This window comes from Scyliorhinus canicula, chromosome 2 (assembly GCF_902713615.1).
Source record: "Scyliorhinus canicula chromosome 2, sScyCan1.1, whole genome shotgun sequence".
NCBI lineage: Eukaryota > Metazoa > Chordata > Chondrichthyes > Carcharhiniformes > Scyliorhinidae > Scyliorhinus > Scyliorhinus canicula.
In genome coordinates, this window is record NC_052147.1 from 219,981,920 (window position 1) to 220,004,042 (window position 22,123).

Here is a 22,123-nt window from a genome sequence, read left to right on the forward strand (position 1 = left end):
ACCTTACTCACGAGGATCACGGCCTCCTCCTCTCATTCAGTGGCTTGCGTCTGCAACTCCTTGATGGCAGCACCCTGGGTCGTCTGTATCTCTGAGAGCCTTTTGGTCGTTTCCTGCAGAGAGCTCAGTACCTCAGCCTTGAAATGTGCTCCCAAATGTGCGGCTTCCTACGTCATCGCCGCCACCGGAAGTTCCGGAGCTAGTCAATCTTTGATGGCAAGAGATGAGGAGTTATGTAGTTTAGGAGGAATATTGCCAGAAAAGGTGGTAATATGTGGAATCCAGGGTGAGAAGAGTAGTGTTCCATTATAGAGGGTAATGTTGGAAAGTCGAGTGAAGAGTGGTGAAGTGGTAGTATGGCTAATAGAGAAACTATCTTGTCTAGGAATACAGTTTATCTTGGGTAATGATATAGCTGGATCACAGGTGGGAGTGATGCCTACTGAGTTGATAAGGCAATGGAAAATCAGACAACTGAAGTGTTGAAGGACGAATATCCTGGGATTTTTACGGATTGTGTAGTAACAAGGTGGCAAAGTCACAGATTAAGACAAGAGGAGAAATCAGAGAGTGAAGATAAAGTTGAAGTGCAATTATCAGAAATGATTTTTGATCAGATGGTTGGAAAAGAACAGGTGGAGGATGAGGCAGATATTTTCAGTTCAGGAAAATTGGCGGAATTGAAACAGAAAGATATTGAAATAAAACGGATGTATCAGAAAGCACACACGGAAGAGGAATCTGAGTGTATACCAGAGTGTTATTACCGTAAAAATGATGTCTTGATGAGGAAATGGAGACCTTTACATACGCTGGCGGATGAAAAGTGGGCAGAAGTTCATCAAGTGGTATTGCCAGTAGGGTATAGGTTTCCTAGATTGTGTTCAGAAAAATTGTATGCAGCAGTGTGTGTCCAGTCGAACAAGAAAGGATCGAACTGTTGAACATGGTTCTTGAAAATGAGTTGGGTCAAGTAGATAAAGTGTCAGTGGAGGAATACTTAGGAGACAGTGATCCTTGTATCATAACGTTTAGGATGATGATACAAAAGTTTAATAGGCAATCCCGAGTAAAAATTATTGAGAGCCAACTTTTCTAGAGCAAGAATGGAACTGGGCCGGTTGAAGAGGAACAACAGGTTGGTGGGAAATACTGTAGCTGAACAATGTGTTCACCTCAAAATCGAAATGATCTGGACACAGTCAAGGTATGTTTCCTTAAAATGAAAAGGTAGGACAAACAAATCCAGAGCTTCCTCAGCTTAACCTCACCGCCCATCCAGTCTGTGAGAAGCTGCAACTTGGAGAAAAATGGCCGCAACTTGCCTGGGAGCTGTCTATGCTGCCCACCATATAAGATCATATAAGACCACGTGCTGAACCTCAGATAGGACCGGGTCTGTCTGGGTCCACTCACGGATCTGCAATGCCGTGACAGGTAAGGAGTCCAGAAAATTCAGGGTCATGACTACCTCGCCCGTCGTGTGGATCGACAAGGGGGGCTGGTCGTCAAAGGCAATTGGCTCAGTTCATCAGCATTCACAATTTGCGTCCCTGGCTTAGGCTCCAAAGAATACCTGAAGGTAGCGAGCAGCAAAGCACAGCACCGGATCCGTGTAGAAAAGTTGGGCGGAATTGCATTCTTCTCTCTAAAAGGTCCAAGGAGGTGGCTTCAGCAGCATAGACAGCTATCCTATTTTAACCCTCATCACCAGTTTTGTGAGGGCCATGAGGAATCCAGCACTAGTTTGTAGAGTCAAACAGAAAGTAACTTTATTCACTACAATATGTACAAAGTACCAGCAGTTCACTACTGGTTTCCTCTGTAGCCGGTACCACACTGACCAGCTCTATTTATACAGCTGCACTGCTAATGATTGCTTCTCCACCGCCTCATTGGGGGAGCACAGATTCCCCAATAAACATGGGGTAACCAATGGTGCCAGTCAATATGTTCCGGGCAAGTTATAACACAACATTTTAAACGTATTCTGCAAAGTGCGCAGTTTAGTTTCTGATCTGTGTCAGATGCAACAGTTCCGATTCTGATTGAAGCTGGACAGCAGGGTAGCACAGTGGGTAGGTAGCACTGTTGCTTCACAGCTCCAGGGTCCCAGGTTCAATTCCCAGCTTGGGTCACTGTCTGTGTGGAGTCTGCACGTTCTGCCCGTGTCTGCGTGGGTTTCCTCCGGATGCTCTGGTTTCCTCCCAAAAGATGTGCTGTTAGGTAATTTGGACATACTGAATTCTCCCTCTGTGTACCCGAACAGGCGCCGGAATGTGGTGACTAGCAGCTTTTCACAGAAACTTCATTGCAGTGTAAGCCTACTTGTGACAATAAAGATTATTATTTTTTTTTAATTAAAAGATTTGGGCAGCTAATTACTTTATTTACTGGTGCTGTGTAATGCATCGATGACATCAACAATCTATCCACCTGACTCAAGAATTTCCCTGTGTCATGTCCTGCAGATTAATGCCTCTTAGTTTACATTGTCATTGTTTATTATCCTTTCCCAATTGCACGACTTATACCTTTATCCAAGTTAAGTGATTGCTCGCATTTACCTCCCAGTCAAATTTCCCAATCTATTCAGAACTTTCTGCATTTCATCTGTTTGTTCCTCCTTTTGCTGGTCTGCTCAGTTTATTTGAAACCTGGAGAGACTTATTATTTTCCTCCCTTTTAAGTTATACATGTACAGTGTAACAGTTTAGCACTGATCTCTGAGGCAACCTCCCTGTTATGTCTGAAGAAGAATCATATAGACTTGAAACACTAACTCTCCACAGATGCTGCCAGAATTGCTGAGTTCTTCTAGCATTTTCTGTTTTCATTACCCCCAGTTATGTCTCTGTGTGATGACCTAGCTCCACTTAACATCACCCTTTGCTACAATAATATATCTGAAATACCGGAGAATATACCAGTCATTGTGAAATAATGAACCTGCCACCAGCTACGTCAGGAACTTTTGGGTAAATGAACTGTAAAGCTGTGTGTTTATTTTGAATTTGTTCATATTGATGTGTCACTGTGTACCAGGACAGATCAAGTACTGTAAGTGACCAATGGGAAGAAAAACAACACTGCTATACCCACTGTTTATCAAAGGAAAGTTCAATGCACATAAAATAGTGAATATTGCATTGTGACTAAGGGAGGATTAGTACGAAAACTGGAAACCAAGAAGAACCTCCGCCAAGTCCAAATGCCTGCAGTTTCTTGTACTTTACAGGATATCTTAACACTTTATTTTTAACCGTAAGTTAACAGCTATTCTATATTCCTATCTGATAACTAGTCATTATTGTAAATATTTTTGAATATTGAATTTTTCTCTTTAGAAATGATTTACTTCAACCTATTATTTTTTATAAACTTTTATTTGAACTTCTACAGATTGACTACATAGAGAAAGCAATCAGCATGGCGCCAATTTTAACCAATAGTGCAGAAGCGATTGTAAGCGAACAGAGAGACTATCTAGAGTGAGTACGTCCTGTTTTTTCTCAGAACTCATCATAGTCAAAGGGGAAACTTTTCCTTGGAATTTTACGCTGAACTATAAGGGGTTATAAATGTGTTCTTCTCACAAGTAAAGTGGTGGTTGTGCAATGTGAAACACTAGAATTGGTCACTGACAATCACTTGCTGAGGAAACTGAAGTGAAAAGCTTTTTCAATGATTCCAGAAATGGCATTGTGCGAGTAAAGAACCCTCACTTGGCCTCGATGACTGAAGACTTTCTGTATCATTTTGACCTGGGAACAAAAACGCACAATCTTCAAGCAATGTTTGGAGACGTAAAGGTAAGCTGTGATTTGGGGTCGGGCATAGTAGAATAACAGCAGAAAGCAGTAAAAATAAATCTTTACCTTAACATTCTTTATTCTGTTGGAGAAGGAAATGAACAATAATAGTAGGGTTAAATTAATTTAATTGAGTGAGCAAATGTGTTTGTTCGGCAAGCAGCAGATGATAATTGATGGCCACTATCCAATCAGCAAGAATCTATAATACCGCAGTGATTTCCATAACTATTACTCCAGTATCTCAACCGGGCTTTATTGCATTCCTCAATTTTTGAAATAGAACTAAAAAACTACATGTAAGTTTGAAATATCAGAACTTCACCTTCTTCAGGTATTATTTAATTAAATGAATATCAATTTAGATTGCTCAAATAGGCTCATTGTTTACTTTCTGTTAATGCAGTTTATTTCTCTCAGTTCAAAGTTGCTTAATTCAAATTACCTGGCAATCGGGGAGGCACAGTGGTGCAGTGGCTAGCACTGCTGCCTCACAGCATTGAGGACCCGGGTTCGATACCGGCCCCGGGTCACCATCCGTGTGGAGTTTGCACATTCTTCCCGTGTTTGTGAGGGTCTCACTCCCACAGCCCAAAGATGTGCAGGGTAGGTGAATTGGCCACGCTAATTCCCAGCCTGAAGGCAAAAAAATCCCGTAACTACACACGTGTGGCCACTTCCCAGTCGGCGCGAACACCAAAGGTCCTAAGCTTCGATTGGCAATTTAAAAGTAATTTTTATGTTTCATCACAGTAGTGACTACTTGTCATTGGGTTAAATCTTGTGGAGGTATGTTTGGCCTCTAGTACTTTCCGGATCACCTCATTCCTTTTGTTGAATCAATTTTGATGTTCACAAGAGATATGGCCAAGGCTTCTAAAGCAGTAAAGTAAGTAAACTGTAGGCGGAAGGTCCCCGAGTTATCCTCGATGCAATGGGCATCTATTTTCAGTCTACACAAGTGACTCCTGAGCTTTTCTGCGGGAGTTCCTTCATGGCTATCTGCTTGTGCCTTGAGACATTGAGGTGCTTCTGCACTTTCATGCCCTGAGGTCACCGAGGGGGATAGATCTTGATGCTTAGCTTTGAGACTTTGACAAGATGATGTTCAGTCCAGCAGTCAGCACTGCACATGGCTTTTGCTACCAGCGCATCCTACCTGGTCCTCTGCTTTGTCATGACATAGATTGATCCCTGTTCTATGCAAAGGCATATAATTGACTAAGACATCTTGTGATTAGGGACGATAAAAGCTTTGGCATAGCAGCAATTAATTGAATCAATTTCTCTCTTTCTCCCCTGATAAAAGATGTGATTTGTTCTTGCATATAGTTCTACATCAGTGACAACCCTCTGGTAACTCATCTAAACTCCTGACATTATAAAATAAAGCCCAGAAATACAGGGCACGATGTCACTGCTGGTACTCATGAATGGACTTAAATCAAAGATGAGTGCCTGTGGAAAGTTGTGAAAAGCTAGTCATAATTCAGTAGAGTAAGAAGTCTTACAACACCAGGTTAAAGTCCAACATGTTTGTTTCAAACATTAGCTTTCGGAGCACTGCTGCTTCCTCAGGTGAATCTGAGGAAGGAGCAGTGCTCTGAAAGCTAGTGTTCGAAATAAACATGTTGGACTTTAACCTGGTGTTGTAAGACTTCTTACTGTGCTCACCCCAGTCCAACGCCGGCATCTCCACATCATAATTCAGTAGGAGAGATTTTCCTCAATTTGCATTTTTTAGTACTGACAACCAATCATGGTAAATCTGACTGGTTTATGGCGGGAATGACAATGGATGCATGAAGCATATGGAAGCTGATCAGCCAAACACCGATCTAAAGAGGGAATATTTGGAAGTAATGCATAGTGTAAATGTGAACTGCTAATGAAATTTTAAGTAGGATTAAAGCCCAATACTGCATATCTGCCTTAATTTAAAATCTGAAAATTTGTCTTGTATTTTTCAGTTTGTTTGTGTGGGAGGAAGTGCAAACCGGATGAAAGCTTTTGCACAGTTCATTCATATGGAACTTGGACTAAATGGAAGTGACAGTGACATAATGGATATTTGTGCAGGAACTGACAGATACAACATGTACAAAGCTGGTCCTGTGTTATCCATAAGTGTAAGTACACAAGGTTTTACAGAGGAGATTGTGTGGTTGAATTCCCTTGTCATTTGGGTACACAATCCTAATGGAACAGTTTAGGAATTTCCTTTTTTTTGTGAGGAAATTCAGGTAGTAGCCTTTTCTGCCCAACTTCGCATTTAAACGACTTCTCCCCATGTATCTGATCTTCCCGTAACCTGTTCACAAAATTTCTGCTGGCCCTATTTGAATGTGTCCAAGTAAAAGCCAAGAGATGAAGCAATTCCACATTTTCTCAAGCTGGGTCCAGGATAAATTAGACACAGTTCAGTGATGTGCAACGGTTGTCATGGCCACCTGCTGATGACAGTATTCAGGAGCTCTTGAAATACAAGACGGTGGAGATCTTTAAATTTATATTCCTGCAGAAAGGAAATTATTCTAAAAAGGTTTTTTAACCATTCGACCTACAGAAAAATTCACTTGCTTCAGATTGTTTCTCACAGAGTTAGGTGATCAGCAGGTTTTCTGATTCCCCATACCCCAACCCATTGCGAGAGTTCACACTTTACAAGATCACATGTGATTCCCTCTTGGAAACATTTTTTGTTTTTTTTTCAAGATGGCAGTATCATGTTGTTGCAACTCCTAGTGGTGTAATCCTCATCATCATCTTTCCCCTTTGCTGCCTTTGCTATGGTGAAGTTGCAGGATAAGAGACGAAAAGCTAAGATAGGTTGAGTATCACTCCCATAGAATTTTGGATACAAGGAAGGTTGTGGAAGGTAGTGGCAGTGTAGTGCTTCATAAAGGTGCTAGGGTATGGTGTTGGTACTCGGTAACCAAAGGTGACCAGGTTAAAGATCGGGATCCTTCATATAGTGGCCAATTGTTATCTGAAGTGAGTGATATCTGAATGAGGTGAGCCATTGAAGAGCCTGTGGCAAGTAGCAGGCCAAAGACTAAGTAAGAGGTGTTGGATTAAGGGTGGAATCTTGTGATGCTCGCAAGAGCGGGAAACAAAGCAGGTGGAGGCACTTAATTGCGCAGGAAGTCAAAAGTCAGTTTCCCAATGGCAGTATGAAAGTACAGAACTACGTTGGTAGAGAATTGACGGCAGATCGAACTTCCCAAAATCAAGCATCAGGAACCTCTTTTTAGTACATTTGCATGTCATGCATGCTCATTAAAAGGCATCTTTGCCAGAATTAAGTATACCTATCCAATGAAACATGAGCCTTCAGGTTCATGATTGCTTAAATGTGACGGGCAGCAGGGAAGGTTGTCCTTCTGATGTATCTGGAGTAAATAGGAGCTGTGTTTTCTTCTACCCAGAGCTTTGCTCAACCGTTGGACAGGAAGCATTGATGATTGAGATGTGGTAGTGCAGTGAAAGTGGAACAAGGCATGGCTGACTGAGGGAGGGTGGTGGCAGCCCTGTGAAATCTCGTGGGAATCAGAGGGAGGAAGCTGGACTATATAGGAAAGGTCAATCACAAAAGTAGATCAAACAGGATTGTGAGGTAATCAAGGGTTATACAGGGAATGCCAATGGTGAAGTCCTAAGAGTCAAGGGTAAGAGATAAGGTCAAGGATAATGAAGACATGGTCAAGGATGTTGGATGATAGGTAGAAGGTCCATTGTGTCAGGGGAAGCTCAAGGGTCGATCGGGTGGAATGAATGTCACCAAAGGCAAGGAGGGCAAAGGTGATGGAGTGAGGCCAAGGGTGATGGACAGAAGTATTCACAGAAAGTAAATGGTAATGGTTTCCATTTCCAGAGTCACTGTGCAAGAGACCAGAGACATAGCTGCATCAACAAGAAAGTTCTCTGCAGTGAACCTTGAGGGCAGCATGGTGGCGCAGTGGTTAGCATTGCTACCTCACGGTGCCAGGGACCCAGGTTCAATTCCAGCCTTGGATCAGTGTCTGTGTGGAGAATGCATGTTCTCCCTTTGTCTGCGTGGGTTTCCTCTGGGTGCTCCAGTTTCCTTCACAGTCCAAAGATGTACAGGTTAGGTGGATTGGGCATGTTAAATTGCCCCTTAGTGTCCAAAAAGGGTGGGGGTGTGTTACTGGTTTACGGGGATAGGGTGGGGGCTTGGGCCTAGTAGGGTGCTCTTTCAGGTCAGTGCAGGCTCGATGGGCCAAATGGCGTCCTTCTGCCTGTAGTGATTCTATACTGGAGTTGACCACAGTGGGTAGGTGGAGACTAGATTCTGGTTGGTGCTAAGAAAAGGGCTCTCCGTTGGTCAAAAGGGGCCAGGACAGGTGGGAGGGCCTCCTATCGACATCCTTGGGAATCAGGACCTCCTGCTGTTCCCACACAGGCTTTGACATTTTACTTTAAAAATTTCAAACTTTTTTGTTAGCTTCGTCCTCTTGCCTCACCTTCATTTTTCTGCATGCTTGACTGCCAGATTGATAATGTCATTTCATATTAACTGATCCTTCTTGATTTTAATGATTATGAATTTTCTGAAAGAGCAGGCTTTTTGTTACCCTCCTCAGCCCTGGGGGGGTCATGTCAGGTTCCCAGTACCTCCCGATGGCAGCTCAACGACAGCTACCCAGAGTCTCGACCAGCTGGCTGGCTCACTCACCTCGTGGCTTTTGTTTTGCCAATTCATCCAGCCCCAGTGGTGCCTTTAAACTTACCTCGACAACCTAGCTTCACTGGATTTGTTTATTGTCACGCGTACCAAGGTACAATGAAAAGTATTTTTCTGCGAGCAGCTCAAACAGATTATTTAGTACATGAAAATAAAAAAAAATTAAAAATACAGAATAAGGCAACACAAAGGGTTGCACGGTAGCATTGTGGATAGCACAATCGCTTCACAGCTCCAGGGTCCCAGGTTCGATTCCGGCTTGGGTCACTGTCTGTGCGGAGTCTTCACATCCTCCCCGTGTGTGCGTGGGTTTCCTCCGGGTGCTCCGGTTTCCTCCCACAGTCCAAAGATATGCAGGTTAGGTGGATTGGCAATGATAAATTGCCCTTAGTGTCCAAAATTGCCCTTAGTGTTGGGTGGGGTTACTGGGTTATGGGGATAGGGTGGAGGTGTTAACCTTGGATAGGGTACTCTTTCCAGGAGCCGGTGCCGACTCGATGGGCCGAATGGCCCCCTTCTGCAGTGTAAATTCTATGATAAAGTACACAATGTGAATACATAGACACTGATATTGGGTGAAGCATACAGGAGTGTAGTATTTTTTTTTAGAAAACATTTTATTGAGGCATTTATAATTTTAACATTTTAACATATTCACATTCAAAATAACAGAACGGTCCGACACACGCAAAAACCCCACAGTAACATACCCAACTTACCCCCGTCCTAACTCCTAGCTACCCATATATTAGATTGCCTGCCCTTATTCCCCACTTCCATGCCTCCCCTTCCCCCCCTCCCCATTGCCTTCCCCGCATCTGCTGACGGTCAGTTTTCCTTAAAGCAGTCAATGAACGGCTGCCACCTCCGATCAAACCCCTGTATTGAAACCCTTATGTCTAACTTAATCTTCTCTAGCCTGAGAAACACTGTCATGTCACTGACCCACACCCCTGACTTTGGAGGCTCCGAGTGCCTCCATCCAAGCGAAACCTGTCTCCGGGCCACCAGGGAGGCAAAGGCCAAAACATCCGCCTTTCACCCCCACTGGGCTCCCGGATCCTCCGACACTCCAAATACTGCCATCTCTGGACCCGGAGTCACCCTTCCTTCCAGAACCTCTGACATGACATCTGTGAATCCCTGCCAAAATCCCCTCAGCTTTGGACACACCTAAACATATGTACATGGTTTGCCGGACTTCCCCCACACTTCCCACACCTGTCCTGCACCTCCTCAAAAAACATACTCATCCGGGCCAGAGTCATATGAGCCCTGTGGACCACCTTGAACTGAATCAGGCTGAGCCTGGCACACGACGATGATGCATTGACTCTTTTCAGGGTCTTCTCCCATAGCCCGACTTCCAACTCCCCCCTCCCCCAATTCGTCTTTCCACTTCCTCTTCACCTCCCCAATTGGGACTCCCTTCCCACTCCATCAATTCCTTATATATTTCTGAGACCCTCCCTACCCCTACCCCTGCTTTTGACACCACCTTATCCTGTAGTCCCCTGAGAGAGAGGTGAGGGAATTTTGAAACCTGCCTCTGGACAAAGTCCCGTACCTGCAGGTACCGAAATCCGTTCGCACCCAGCAACTCAAACTCCTCCTCGAGCTCCTCCAGGCTCGAGAAACCCTCCTCAGTGAAGAGATCCCCAAATCTCTCAATCCCTACCCGCTGCCACCTCCTAAAGCCCCCATCCAGCCCCCCGCCCCCCTCCCCGGAGCGAACTGGTGGTTGTCACAGATCGGTGACAATCCACACCGATGCCCCCTCCAGTCTCATGCCTCCATTGCCCCCACACTCTCAGGGCTGCCGCTACCACTGCGCTTGCGGAGTACTGAGTCAGCGAGAACGGCAGAGCTGCCGTTAACAGAGCCTCCAGACTCGTGCCCTTACAAGATGCCGCCTCTACCTGCTCCCACACCAACCCCTCCCCCACTATCCACTTCCTAACCATCGAAATATTAGCCGCCCCTAGTAATTAATAAAATTCGGAAGGACCAAACTTCCCCTCCCGCGTGCTTCACTCAAGAATGGACCTTCTTCACCCTCGGGGCATTCCAACCCATATAAAACCCGAGATTGCCACGTTCATTTTCCAAACAAATGCCTTGGGGATAAAGCTTGGGAGACACTGAAACAAGAACAGCAATCTCGGGAGTACTGCCATTTTCATAGTCTGTACCCTCCCTGTCAATGACAGCGGGAGCACGTCCCACCTGCGGAAGTCACCTTTCAGTTGCTCAATCACCCTGCCCAAATTTAGTTTATGAAGCTGACCACAGTCCCTTGCCACCTGAATCCCCAGATACCTAAAACTCCTTCCCACCACTTTGAACGGCTTCTCCCCCAGTTTCCTCTCCTGCCCCCTTGCCTGGATCGCGAAGACCCTGCTCTTGCTCATGTTTAGTTTGTAGCCTGAGAACCGGCCAAATTCCTCCAGTATTCCCTTAATCCCTGCAATCCCCCCCCCTCCCAAAAGGGTCTGTTATGTACGGAGCAAATCGTCCGCATAGAGCAAGACCCTATGCTCCACCCCCACTCTATCCCCCGCCAAATGTTCGATGCCCTCAGCGCGATTGCCAAAGGCTCTCTGGCCAGGGCAAACAGTAGTAGGGAGAGTGGGCACCCCTGCCTTGTCCCCCTGCACAGGCTAAAATACTCTGACCAGTCCCGGTTGGTCCTTACATTCGCCACCTGTGTCTGATATAACAACCGGACCCACTCCACGAATCCCTGCCCGATTGCAAACCTTCCGAGAACATCCCACAGGTACCTCCACTCCATCCGATCAAAGGCCTTCTCTGCATCCATGGCCACCATCACCTCAACCTCGTGCCCTCTGCACGCATATTATCACATATAGGAGCTGTCTAATATTGGACATCAGGTGTCGGCCCTTCACAAATCCTGTTTGGTCCTCCCCTATTACTTCCGGGACACAATTCTCTATGTGCATGACCAAGATCTTTGCCAGCAATTTAGCATCCACATTCAACAGGGAGATCGGTCTATACGACTCATAACTCTCCGGATCCTTATCCCGCTTCAAAATAAGAGAGATCGATGCCTGCGATAATGTTGGGGGGATCATTCCTAGCTCCTTGGACTCATTCAAAGCCTTTACCAGGAACGGCCTGGCAACACGGAAAACTCAACCGGGTATCCGTCAGGTCCCGGGGCCATACCCGATTGCATTGCCCCTAACCTCTCTATAACCTCCCCAAGCCCAATTGGGTTGACCCAATCCCTCTGCCAACTCATCTATCCTCGGGAACTCCAGCCCCCCCAGGAATCGCTTCATACCCTCCTCCCCGGCTGGGGGTTATGGTTTGTATAATCTAATGTAAAACCCCCAAAACACATCATTCACCCCCGCTGGATCCACAACCAACTTCCCCCCGTATCTTTTACTTTCCCAATCTCTCTCGCCTCCTGCTTCCTCAGCTGATGCGCCAACATCCTGCTGGCTTTTTCCCCATATTAATACACTGCACCCTTCACCATCCTCAGCTGTCCCTCCGCCTTACCTGTGGATAAGAGCCCAAATTCCAGCTTCAGTCTCTGACGCACCTTCAGAAGCATGTCATCCAGAAACTCCACATACCTCCTGTCCACCTGTAAAATTTCACCTACCAGCCTGTCCAACTCTGCCGGCTCAGTCTTCTCCTGATGTGCCCAAATTGAGATGAGTGCCCCTCCTAATAACCGCTTTCAGTGCCTCCCACACCACCCCCGCTGAAACCTCACCTGTGCCATTGATCTTTAAATACCCCAAATGGCCTCCCTCACCCGCTCGCACACCTCCTCCTCTGCTAACAGCCCCACATCCAACCTCCATTGCGGCCGCTGGGCATTTCCTTTGTTGACTTGCAGGTCTACCCAATGCAGGGCGTGTTCTGACACCACAATTACTGAATATTCAGCATCGACCACCTCAGCCAGCAGCGTTTTGTCCAACACAAAGAGGTCTATCCAGGAATATACCTTATGTACATGGGAGTAGAATTAGAGCTCATTCCTCCTTGGCCTCCCAAATCTCCACAAATACACCCCCCCCACATGCGCTCTATAATGTTCCTTTGCCATAGCTGATACCTTCCCAGACCTGGAACTCGAGCGATCCAGCCTCGGATCCAGAACCGTGTTCAAATCTCCCCCATAATCAGTTGATATGAATCCAGGTCCAGGATCTTCCTCAGGACCCGTTTGACAAATTCAACATCATCCCAGTTTGGGGCATATATATTTACCAATACCACAGCCATTCCCTCCAACTTCCCAGTAACCATACCATATCTACCCTCCGGGTCCTCCTCTATCTTCCCCACCTCGAACACCACCTGTTTGTTGACCAGGATTGCCACCTCCCTCGTTTTAAAGTCTAATCCTGAATGAAACACCTGCCCAACCCATCCCTTCCTTAACCTAATCTGATCCCTCACCTTCAGATGTGTCTCCTGCAATATGGCCAGGTCCGCCTTCAGTTGCCTCAAATGCATGAACACACGGGCCCTTTTGACTGGCCCATTCAGTCCCCGAATGTTCCACGTGACCAGCCTGGTCGGGGGACATCCCCCCGCCCGCCCTCGGGCAACCACCATCATCAACCCTCTTCCTCCTCCACTTTGAAAGTCCACTCCCCGTCAGCAGTCTAGTCTCACCCCCCTCAACGCACCTTGGTTACAGGACTGTAGTATTAATCAGGTCAGTTCATAACAGGATCGTTCAGGAATCTGGTAACAGCGGGGAAGAAGATGCTTTTGAATCTGTTTGTGCATGTCCTCAGACTTTTGTATGGAAGAGTGAGTTAGCCGGGTGGGAGGGGTCTTTGATTATGCTGCCCGCTTTACCCAGGCAGCGGGAGGTATAGATAGAGTCAATGGACGGGAGGCAGGTTTGTGTGATGGACTGGGCTGTGTTCGCGACTCTGAAGTTTCTTGCGGTCTGCTGGCTGCCTGGCTATGAATACCAGCCCTCCTCAGCCCTGGCCTGAGAATGCGTTCGCCCCTGCTCCCCTCGAAGGCTGCTTGCGTCCAAGGCCAAATTGGTTGGCTGGCTGACCCCTTACCTCCCTCGTGGCTTTTTGTTTTGCCAATCGGCAAAAATGTTGGTTAAGTAAACACAGATCTTTGCCTTGACGGCTGCCTCTCTCCCTTCTAGTCGCCTCAAAGTTCACCAGTGTCTTCTTGCTGCAAGGGTACATGACCAATCAGAGTCTGATGTCGCTCTGCATTGCCTGCTGTTGGGCTCATTTTGTGCCAATCATCAAATGCAGAGCTATCAGGTTCTGACTGGTGTCCACAGACACCGACCGGCACAGGGCCCACCCCATTGGCTTGGGCCCTCTGCCTAGGCACGGTGTCTTTCCTGGCAGTCAGCCTCGGCCTATGTGGGGAAATTTAATTGCAAAATGTTCACACTGGCAGTCTCAATGATAAATATTGGCAAAATAATATCAAAAATCACGATAGGAAATAAGGTTTGCTCTGTACTTCCTTTCCCTCTGACTTCTAATTGTGAGGCTAAAATGAACAGAAGACTGATTCAAATCTCATTACTGTTTGCAGCATGGAATGGGTGTGCCATCTATATCAATCATGCTTCATGAACTCATCAAGTTACTTCACCATGCTAAGTGCTGTGATGTAACTATCATACGTCTGGGGACATCAGGTGGTATAGGTATGTCAAAAATAATTTATTGGTAAAGCCCGCTCCTTCAAAAATGAGGTGCAAGGGGTTCAGATAGAATAAACTTTATCAAGCAGGAAGGATGGAGTGCCACCATTAGAGCATTGGTATAGCCTAGTCTGGGAGTGAGCATGGACAAAAGTTTCAGGAACAGTGAGCTGAGATAAGTGTTGTGGTAGGTTTTATTAAGATGCTTTCTGACATGATTCCAGGTATAGGACCTACAGGTTTGGAAGCCCAAGGGGCATAATCAGTAAGTAGGGGGAAGAAAAATTAAATATAGTTCTGCAACTGAAAAGTCTGGGCATGGAGGTGGCCAAAGCACAGGGTTTCAGAAGCTAAGTCTATCTTTGTAGGGCCCATGTTCCATCTGACACCAAAAATAAGTTACTACTGGGGCCATTGCTGAGGTATAGCAGGTTTCAATGGTCCAAGGAACTATAGTAATCACTCTGATCGCACTGATTAGTATATATTTAATGAGAAATAAAGACAAGGACATTTTTGGATTTTATCTGGGATGCTTAAAATCCACCATCATCACCCACCCCTTCAGACATCACCCACCCTCTCAGAAAACCCACCCTTAATACTTCTGTTCTTGTATGCTATTGTCCCATCTTTAACAAGCTTTCTTCTCCCATGCCCATGAACGTCTGTACCAATCTTACCCATTACTCCATGTTTGAACCCCTCCATTCAGGTTTCTGTGCCTGTCAGAGCACTGGAATGTAGCTATCAAAACCACATATTACACTGCGACTGTGACCATGGTAAACTGTTCCTTTACACACTTCTTGACCTGTCTGCAGCCTTTTGACATGGTCACACTATCCTCCTCCAATGCAATGCCCCCACTGTTGTTAGTGGACCCTTCCCTTTCTTGGGTTTCCTTTCTAATTCATCTCAACACAGCCAGAGAAACACCTACAATGACTTTTCTTCCCAGTCCAATAGCATTAGCCTTTGTATCCCCAAGAATGTATGCTTGGCATCCCTCCTATTTCACATCCACAAGCTGTCCCTTAACAGCACCATCACAGAATGTGGCAGAGAGGTTCCACATCCCCATTGACAACACACTGTTCTAGCTCATCACCACACCTCTTGACCCTTCATTGTGATGCTGTTTGTCTGACATCCAGTCCTAGATGAGTATAAATTTACTCCAACTAAATACTGAGAAAACCCAAAGCCATTATCTTCACCAGTGATGCAGTGAATGGTATTATAAAGGATGGCCATAAATAGACTGTTCCAAGCATTTCTGAAAATATTGCATTGCACCTTTCATGTTGCATTTGACTCATGCAATTTCCTGACCATTTTGAGTCATGAGTTATCTGTAGGGGTCATGACTGTGGGTGGTGTGTAACGTCATGACCTTTGACATGAACAGAGAAACTTAAAATGTGGGGCGCGATTCACCCAAAAAGTGTCTAGGGGCGGGATTTTCCTGCCGCACTCGCCCAACGGCCGGAGAATCCCACCTGAGGTCAATGGACTTTTCCATTGTCCATGTCTCACCCATGGCGATCTTGCGGCGGGCGTGGTGGAAGAATCCAGCTCTAAGTGTAATTTTGGCCGAGTTTGACCGGGTGATTTGCGCTGGCATTTTTGGTGAGATCCAGACCAGTATTCACTCACATTTAGTCATTTTTTTGGCGTTGGGGAGTTTCTTACCTGCAAATCTGACACTTTGAATTTCTTTCTGTAATGGGGAACAGAATTCGCCAGCAAGACCAGCTCTTCAGAGATCGGGGCGCTGTTTTGAAAGGGTGCACCGATCTCAAAGTGAGATTAAGGGTTCCTCCCACCCCCGCCCATAGACAAAACGATCCCCTGGAGACATTGGCAACACCCCCACCCTCGATCCCCACCACTAAATGTTGACATGAGCCCCCCACCATCACCCATTCATGAGGGTGACCCTTCCCCATACTAAGCCATCCTTGTGGCATCGGGGCATTGCACCCCCCCCCTCCGCCAAGTGAGCATACCCCCCTATGGGGTCACTGAGGGCCCTGCTTTCAGCCCCCCTGCCTTTATGACCCTCTTCATATGCCCCTTTTTCATGGGCATGACCCAGCTCAGGCCCTGCCCTTGGCAGTGTCAACCTATCAAATAGGCACTGCCTCTGGCATCCTGGCAGTGCCTACCTGGCCCTGCCAGGGTGCCATTTTGGCATTGCCAGGGTGCGAGGGACAGTTCCTCTGTTCGCAATCACCTGGAGGGCACCAATGACCTCTGATCCCCCCACCCGCGTGGCCATCATGCCTGGTCTCCATTTGTGAAGACCAAATCTGCGCCAACTTTTGCAATCTTTAAAAACACAAATATCCATAAACTAATAGAAATTATCCCAGAAGTTCATTGTTTACACAATTTCTAGGTTTTAAGAAAATTCCTTCTGCATTCAAAATAGTGCAAAGGAGAGCTTTGTTTCAGTGAATTTTCAACAACATTAAACAGTAACCCATTATCTGCAACCAATATTCCACATCATGAAAGACACCACAATAATGGTCATTACTGATCACACAATGAATGGCTTCTTAGTTCTGGTTGTGGAAATTTGTAATAGAAAAGCAAAACTAATTACATATGCACTATATGCCATCACCAAACACAAATGCAAAATTTTAAATTAAACTTTCAGTTCTTTTTCAAAGACTTTTGTGAAAGATAAATCAGATCTTTGCTTTACATATTTTTCCCTCCATCTCCTATTAGCACACAGGTTAAATGTGGAAACTTCTGCAAACAACAAATGCTCCAAGTGCACAGATGATTGAAAGCAATATACAGTTAAAGCCTAAATGTTTGAGAGGCAGTGGCCTTAAAGTAAACCCAAAAATACATTGATAAAATAAAAATGAAAAAATATTTAATTGGTAAATTTAATTATCCTGTGATGTATGTTTTTAAGATTGATTTAAAATCTTACTTTGAACATTATAAATTTTAGTTAATGAGAAGAAAATAATTTTTTTGAGTGTTTTCAATGATTCAATTTCTTTGTCAGCAATGATAGACAACTATCCACACAAATTTTAAAATAAATATTTAGATAAACAATTTCAGTATTAAAAATTGACATAAAGGTGCAATGTATAAATGGTGACAACTGGAGTGTAAACTGCATGCATATGCAAGGCTTTAAAACAGACAAAGGTAGGTCTGAATTTTACCTTGATAAACAGAAAAGGATACATTTTGCAGGGCAAAGCTCCAGGCATGATGACTCACTAGACTGGAGTATGGTCACAGAATATATCAAGCTGTGCCCTTATTTCAAGGTTTCATGCTGAGAGCTTCATCTGGAAAATTTTATCTGAAAAAGTGATCATGTGTGACACCTTAAAATATTCTTAAAATACTGTATTAAGCGTCTTAATTGGCATATTATTATTGAACTGGTGCTTATTCTGCAGGTTTGGAACCTGGGACTGTGGTTATTACAGGTACAGCAGTAGATTCATTTTTCCAACCTCAATTTGAACAAGTGGTTCTGGGAAAAATAATTAGTCGAAGCACTGAACTGGACAAGGATCTAGCGCAAGCATTATTGAACTGCGGCAATGAAATTGCTGATTGTCCGACTATCATTGGAAACACAATGTGCACCGACGATTTCTATGAAGGTAATTTTTGTTTAAACCACAAGACATACTCTACAAACCTAAACTAAACAAGCAACCATTTTTTCTGAACAAAATATAGCAATAAAACACTTTAAACCTCCATGAACAATGTAGTATGTTATTTTTGGGGATATCACAGCCGCTAAGTATGTAACCCAGTCTTGATCCCACGGACAACATAATCATTTTAATTGAATTTTTAAAGAATTCATTGCTCACTCGTTCACAAATTAATTCATAACACTTGACAAAATCATATTGTTCTTTGTTGCAGGGCAAGGACGTTTAGATGGTGCTTTATGCTCATTTTCAAATGAAGAGAAACTGGAGTATTTGAAAAAGGCATATAAAGCTGGTGTCAGAAACATAGAAATGGAGTGTACCGTCTTTGCTGCTATGTGTCATAGCTGTGATCTAAAAGGCAAGCAATGCTTCAAAATTTATAAGTGCAGGATTAGCTGTCAAATTCTAATTTATTACCTTGAGAAATTGGAAAACTCTGATCCTCGTTACTTAAATTCCTGAAGCCCTATAAGTTTAATTATTTTAGTACATTTTGGCTCTTCCTTTCTTCTCGATTGGATATCAATTAGTTCTCCCAAAATTACTATTAAATCAAGGCATTAAATTGACTGACTTAAGAACAAAACGTTATTCTTTTATTCTTATCGAATTTCTCACATTGGTCGCAGACACAAACTTGCCTGTGCAAATTATTATTGTGGCCAATCGAAGTAGAAAAAGTGTGGTTCCAAATACCAGCAACTGTAATATGAAAACATTCATTGGATAAGAGGCAGAAAGAAACTTTACACACCTAAATTTCAAGCAATTTGACTTTTGAAAACGATAGAGGGCAGGATTCGCCAATAATGGGGCTATATCCCCACGCCCGCGAAAAAACGCGCGAGAATCTCTCTGGACTTACCTGGAGAAAGTCCAGGGTGATTCTCCGATTTGCAGGGGGCTAGCCGGGCCCCGGGATGCTCCTCGCAGCTCCGGCTGCCGATACGGGACCCTGCACTTCCGGTTGGGGGTCTGTGCATGCGCACAGCGGCGGCCTGCGTCGATCGCCCCGCGAGACATGGCCGGCCTACACCGCGGACCGGCACCAAGAACATAGGCACCCCCCAGATCACATGTGCCCGCGAATCAGTGGCAGCCGATCGGTAGCCTGGCCATCCTGGATGCCTCCCCCCCCCCCCCCCCCCCCCCGGTGAATGATCCCCCTCCCCCACCAGGGCGGCCGCGGACTGGGTTCTCGCTGGGTGGAACCATGAGAGAACCACGCCGTCGGGAACAAGGCCAGTTGCACTCGGTGAATCGCTGCCGGGGCCTCTTTCAATAGCCCCGACTGGCGCCGCGTCGACCGCGCACGCCTGACTGGCGACGATTCTCCGGAGAATCGCAGGAGCGGCGTCAGACCCGATCTCAGGTATGATGCCCATAGGGGCTGGTTTAGCTCACTGGGCTAAATCGCTGGCTTTTAAAGCACACCAAGCAGGCCTGCAGCACGGTTCGATTCCCGTACCAGCCTCCCAGGACAGGCGCCGGAATGTGGCGACTAGGGGCTTTTCAGAAGCCTACTCGTGACAATAAGCGATTTTCATTTCAGTTCATTTCATTCTCTGCGCCGAGCACAATTTCGGCGCAGAGAATCCTGCCCAGCGTTTTTCATCAACTAATATCACCCGAGCCTTTTATTTGAGCATTTTGGCATTACTCTAATGGTAGATATTAAGAGGTAGGTTTTAAGTTGTGCTCCAGGAGAGCTTTGGCACTCCAGCTGTTGCGGGATCCGAGAGCTGCATGTGCTGACTGTGCACCTGTTTCCTACTGAACTCCAGTTCTATGGTCTGTTGCATTTTGTTTCCGAGAGCTTGTACCTATTTCATGCCACAGCCTCTCTAAGGTACCAGGTTTCATCCAAAACAAAAAATGATCAAATGTGGTACACACATGGGGTTTTCTCCCTTTTTCTTGTGTGGCCCTTTGAAGTAGGAGTAAGATGTGGGCAGCACAGTAGCATTGTGGATAGCACAATTGCTTCACAGCTCCAGGGTCCCAGGTTCGAATCCAGCTTGGGTCACTGTCTGTGCGGAGTCTGCACATCCTCCCTGTGTGTGCGTGGGTTTCCTCCGGGTGCTCCGGTTTCCTCCCGCAGTCCAAAGATGTGCAGGTTAGGTGGACTGGCCATGCTAAATTGTCCATAGTGTCCAAAATTGCCCTTAGAGTTGGGTGGGGTTATTGGGTTATGGGGATAGGGTGGAGGTGTTGACCTTGGGTAGGGTGCTCTTTCCAAGAGCCGGTGCAGACTCGATGGGCCGAATGGCCTCCTTCTGCACTGTAAATTCTATGATGTGGCCCACAGAACAAGTGGGAACTTTGCATCTGGTTTTATTTGCAATTTATAAAGCTTTGTTTCTGGGAAGTGATTTTTGGACAGTTTTCCTATCTTTCCAATTTTTTTTAAGCTAAAATATTACGATCTTAACCCTATGGGGCAGATCTTGTGTTGACAGGAGTGGATACCACTCTTTGTTTTGTATAATCAGCTAATTAGCATACCTGTCTCCCATTGTCTGCAGAAATCAGGCATGCACAGGGAATGTGTTTATCATAGGCATGGCATGCGTGGCCTAGTGGCAAATTAAAGAACTGGAATTTTGGTTAAAAACATTTCACCCTAAATACTGAAACAACTGAGGAAGTGGCAGTGAAGACTGCTTGCTTCAGATGCATGTATTAAATCATTTGAAGGTTCCTTTTGCACTCACCAGGTTACTACAGCTTTGTTGGCTGGAGAAAATAACTTTTTAGTACTTTTCCAATAAAAACTGGTAGGATCAAGCAAAATGTCTGTTCTCTCAGGTTCTGCTCATGTGGTGCTGAACAGGCAAAGCCAAAGGCTGTTGACATCTGTGCTCAAGGTTTAATGCACTTTGAATTCAGATAGTTCAATAACCTCCACTGCAAAAGAGCAAACATCTGAAAGCATTTAAATATTTTATCTACAATACAAAACAACTAGTATTAAGTATTCAAGTTCTAATTATTTGGGAAATTACATAAAATTAAAATATTTTAAATGTGAGACAATTATTAAATGTATTTTTTTCCTCTCAGCTGCTGTTGTCTGTGTGGCTTTATTAAATCGATTTGATGGTGACCAAATCACAACTCCTCATGAAGTTCTGCTTGAGTACCAAATGCGTCCACAGAAACTGGTGTCGATGTTCATAAAAAAACAGCTTGGGTTGTTAAAATGTAATTGAAATGGTATCAGTGCAAACAAAAGTGTCTCAGACTGTAAATAATAGAAAGGATAAAATTCATGGTTCATAAGAATCTGGTCAAATATATAAACTTAATTGAGCAGATAATTTGACATTCACTTAGTTTCATCCAAAATTTGAAATGTTTCCAAGGACAGCATACATGGGCCTTAATATTTTTGCCATTTGTGGTGCACAGTTAGTAGACTCGGAGTTGGGTACAAAACGCTCCAGGCCACGGCTGACCCTAAAGCGTAATGTCACACTGTCTGGTCAATCAACCAGCAGCCAGGGTGAAACTTATGCTGTGAAAGGCTGTTGGGGAGGATGAGAAGAGGGAGGCACTGAGAAAAGGGAGGGTGCAGGCTGGGGCTTCCAATGTGCTTCATTAACGGGCCAGCCACTGTGCTGCTGTGTCATGGATCTGCTGACGCATGAAATATAAATATCAACGGAAATACAATGCCACGAGTGTCTAAGCAGCGCAGCAGCGCAATCATACACAGATCTCAGTTCCTAGACATACTGGTTAATGTTATTTGAGCCCTGACTTTTCATCCCAATCAAGGTTGAGGCTTAAACATAATGGCTGCCTTGCCAATTGGCCTGCCCAGCAACCACAAAGGCAGATAGGCAACATAAAATTCCAGCCAATTGTTGTTTAATTCATTTAAATAGGCTTTTTGATTGTCAGTGGGAGCACTTCCGACCCTTGTGCACACCTGCCAACCAAAATATTGCAAGAGTGCATAATGGCTTTGGGATGTACACCCAACATCTTCTCGTACAATTTCACACACTTTCGGGTTGTGCGTGTACCCAAACTTTGGGCGTGAAATTTTGGCCATAATTTCATAAAAATGCCACGGATTGCAGTGTATTAAGTTGACCTTTGAAGCCTCCAAAAATCTTTCCAAAAATGGATCAATTTATATGTCAAACATAAAATGCAAACCACCGTTGTGGATGGCGGCCATTTAGAAATT

General features: G+C 45.0%; 1 protein-coding gene across 3 annotated transcripts; it reads left to right on the forward strand.

Annotated features, from left to right (window-relative positions):
* Positions 1-3,065: 3,065 nt before the first annotated feature.
* upp2 (uridine phosphorylase 2) lies at positions 3,066-22,057 on the forward strand. Of its 3 annotated transcripts, none has more exons than XM_038789601.1 (8): positions 3,066-3,264; positions 3,403-3,491; positions 3,695-3,812; positions 5,783-5,941; positions 14,095-14,209; positions 17,653-17,862; positions 18,137-18,283; positions 20,989-22,057. In XM_038789601.1, exons 2-8 carry the CDS (start codon positions 3,430-3,432, stop codon positions 21,135-21,137), a joined length of 960 nt encoding a protein of 319 aa, XP_038645529.1. In that variant the 5' UTR covers positions 3,066-3,264; positions 3,403-3,429; the 3' UTR covers positions 21,138-22,057. The 3 variants fall into 3 exon arrangements, with proteins under 3 accessions (XP_038645529.1, XP_038645530.1, XP_038645531.1); XM_038789602.1 differs by having other exon boundaries at positions 3,087-3,264; positions 3,403-3,495; XM_038789603.1 differs by lacking the exons at positions 3,066-3,264; positions 3,403-3,491 and having other exon boundaries at positions 3,690-3,812; positions 5,784-5,941.
* Positions 22,058-22,123: the final 66 nt, after the last annotated feature.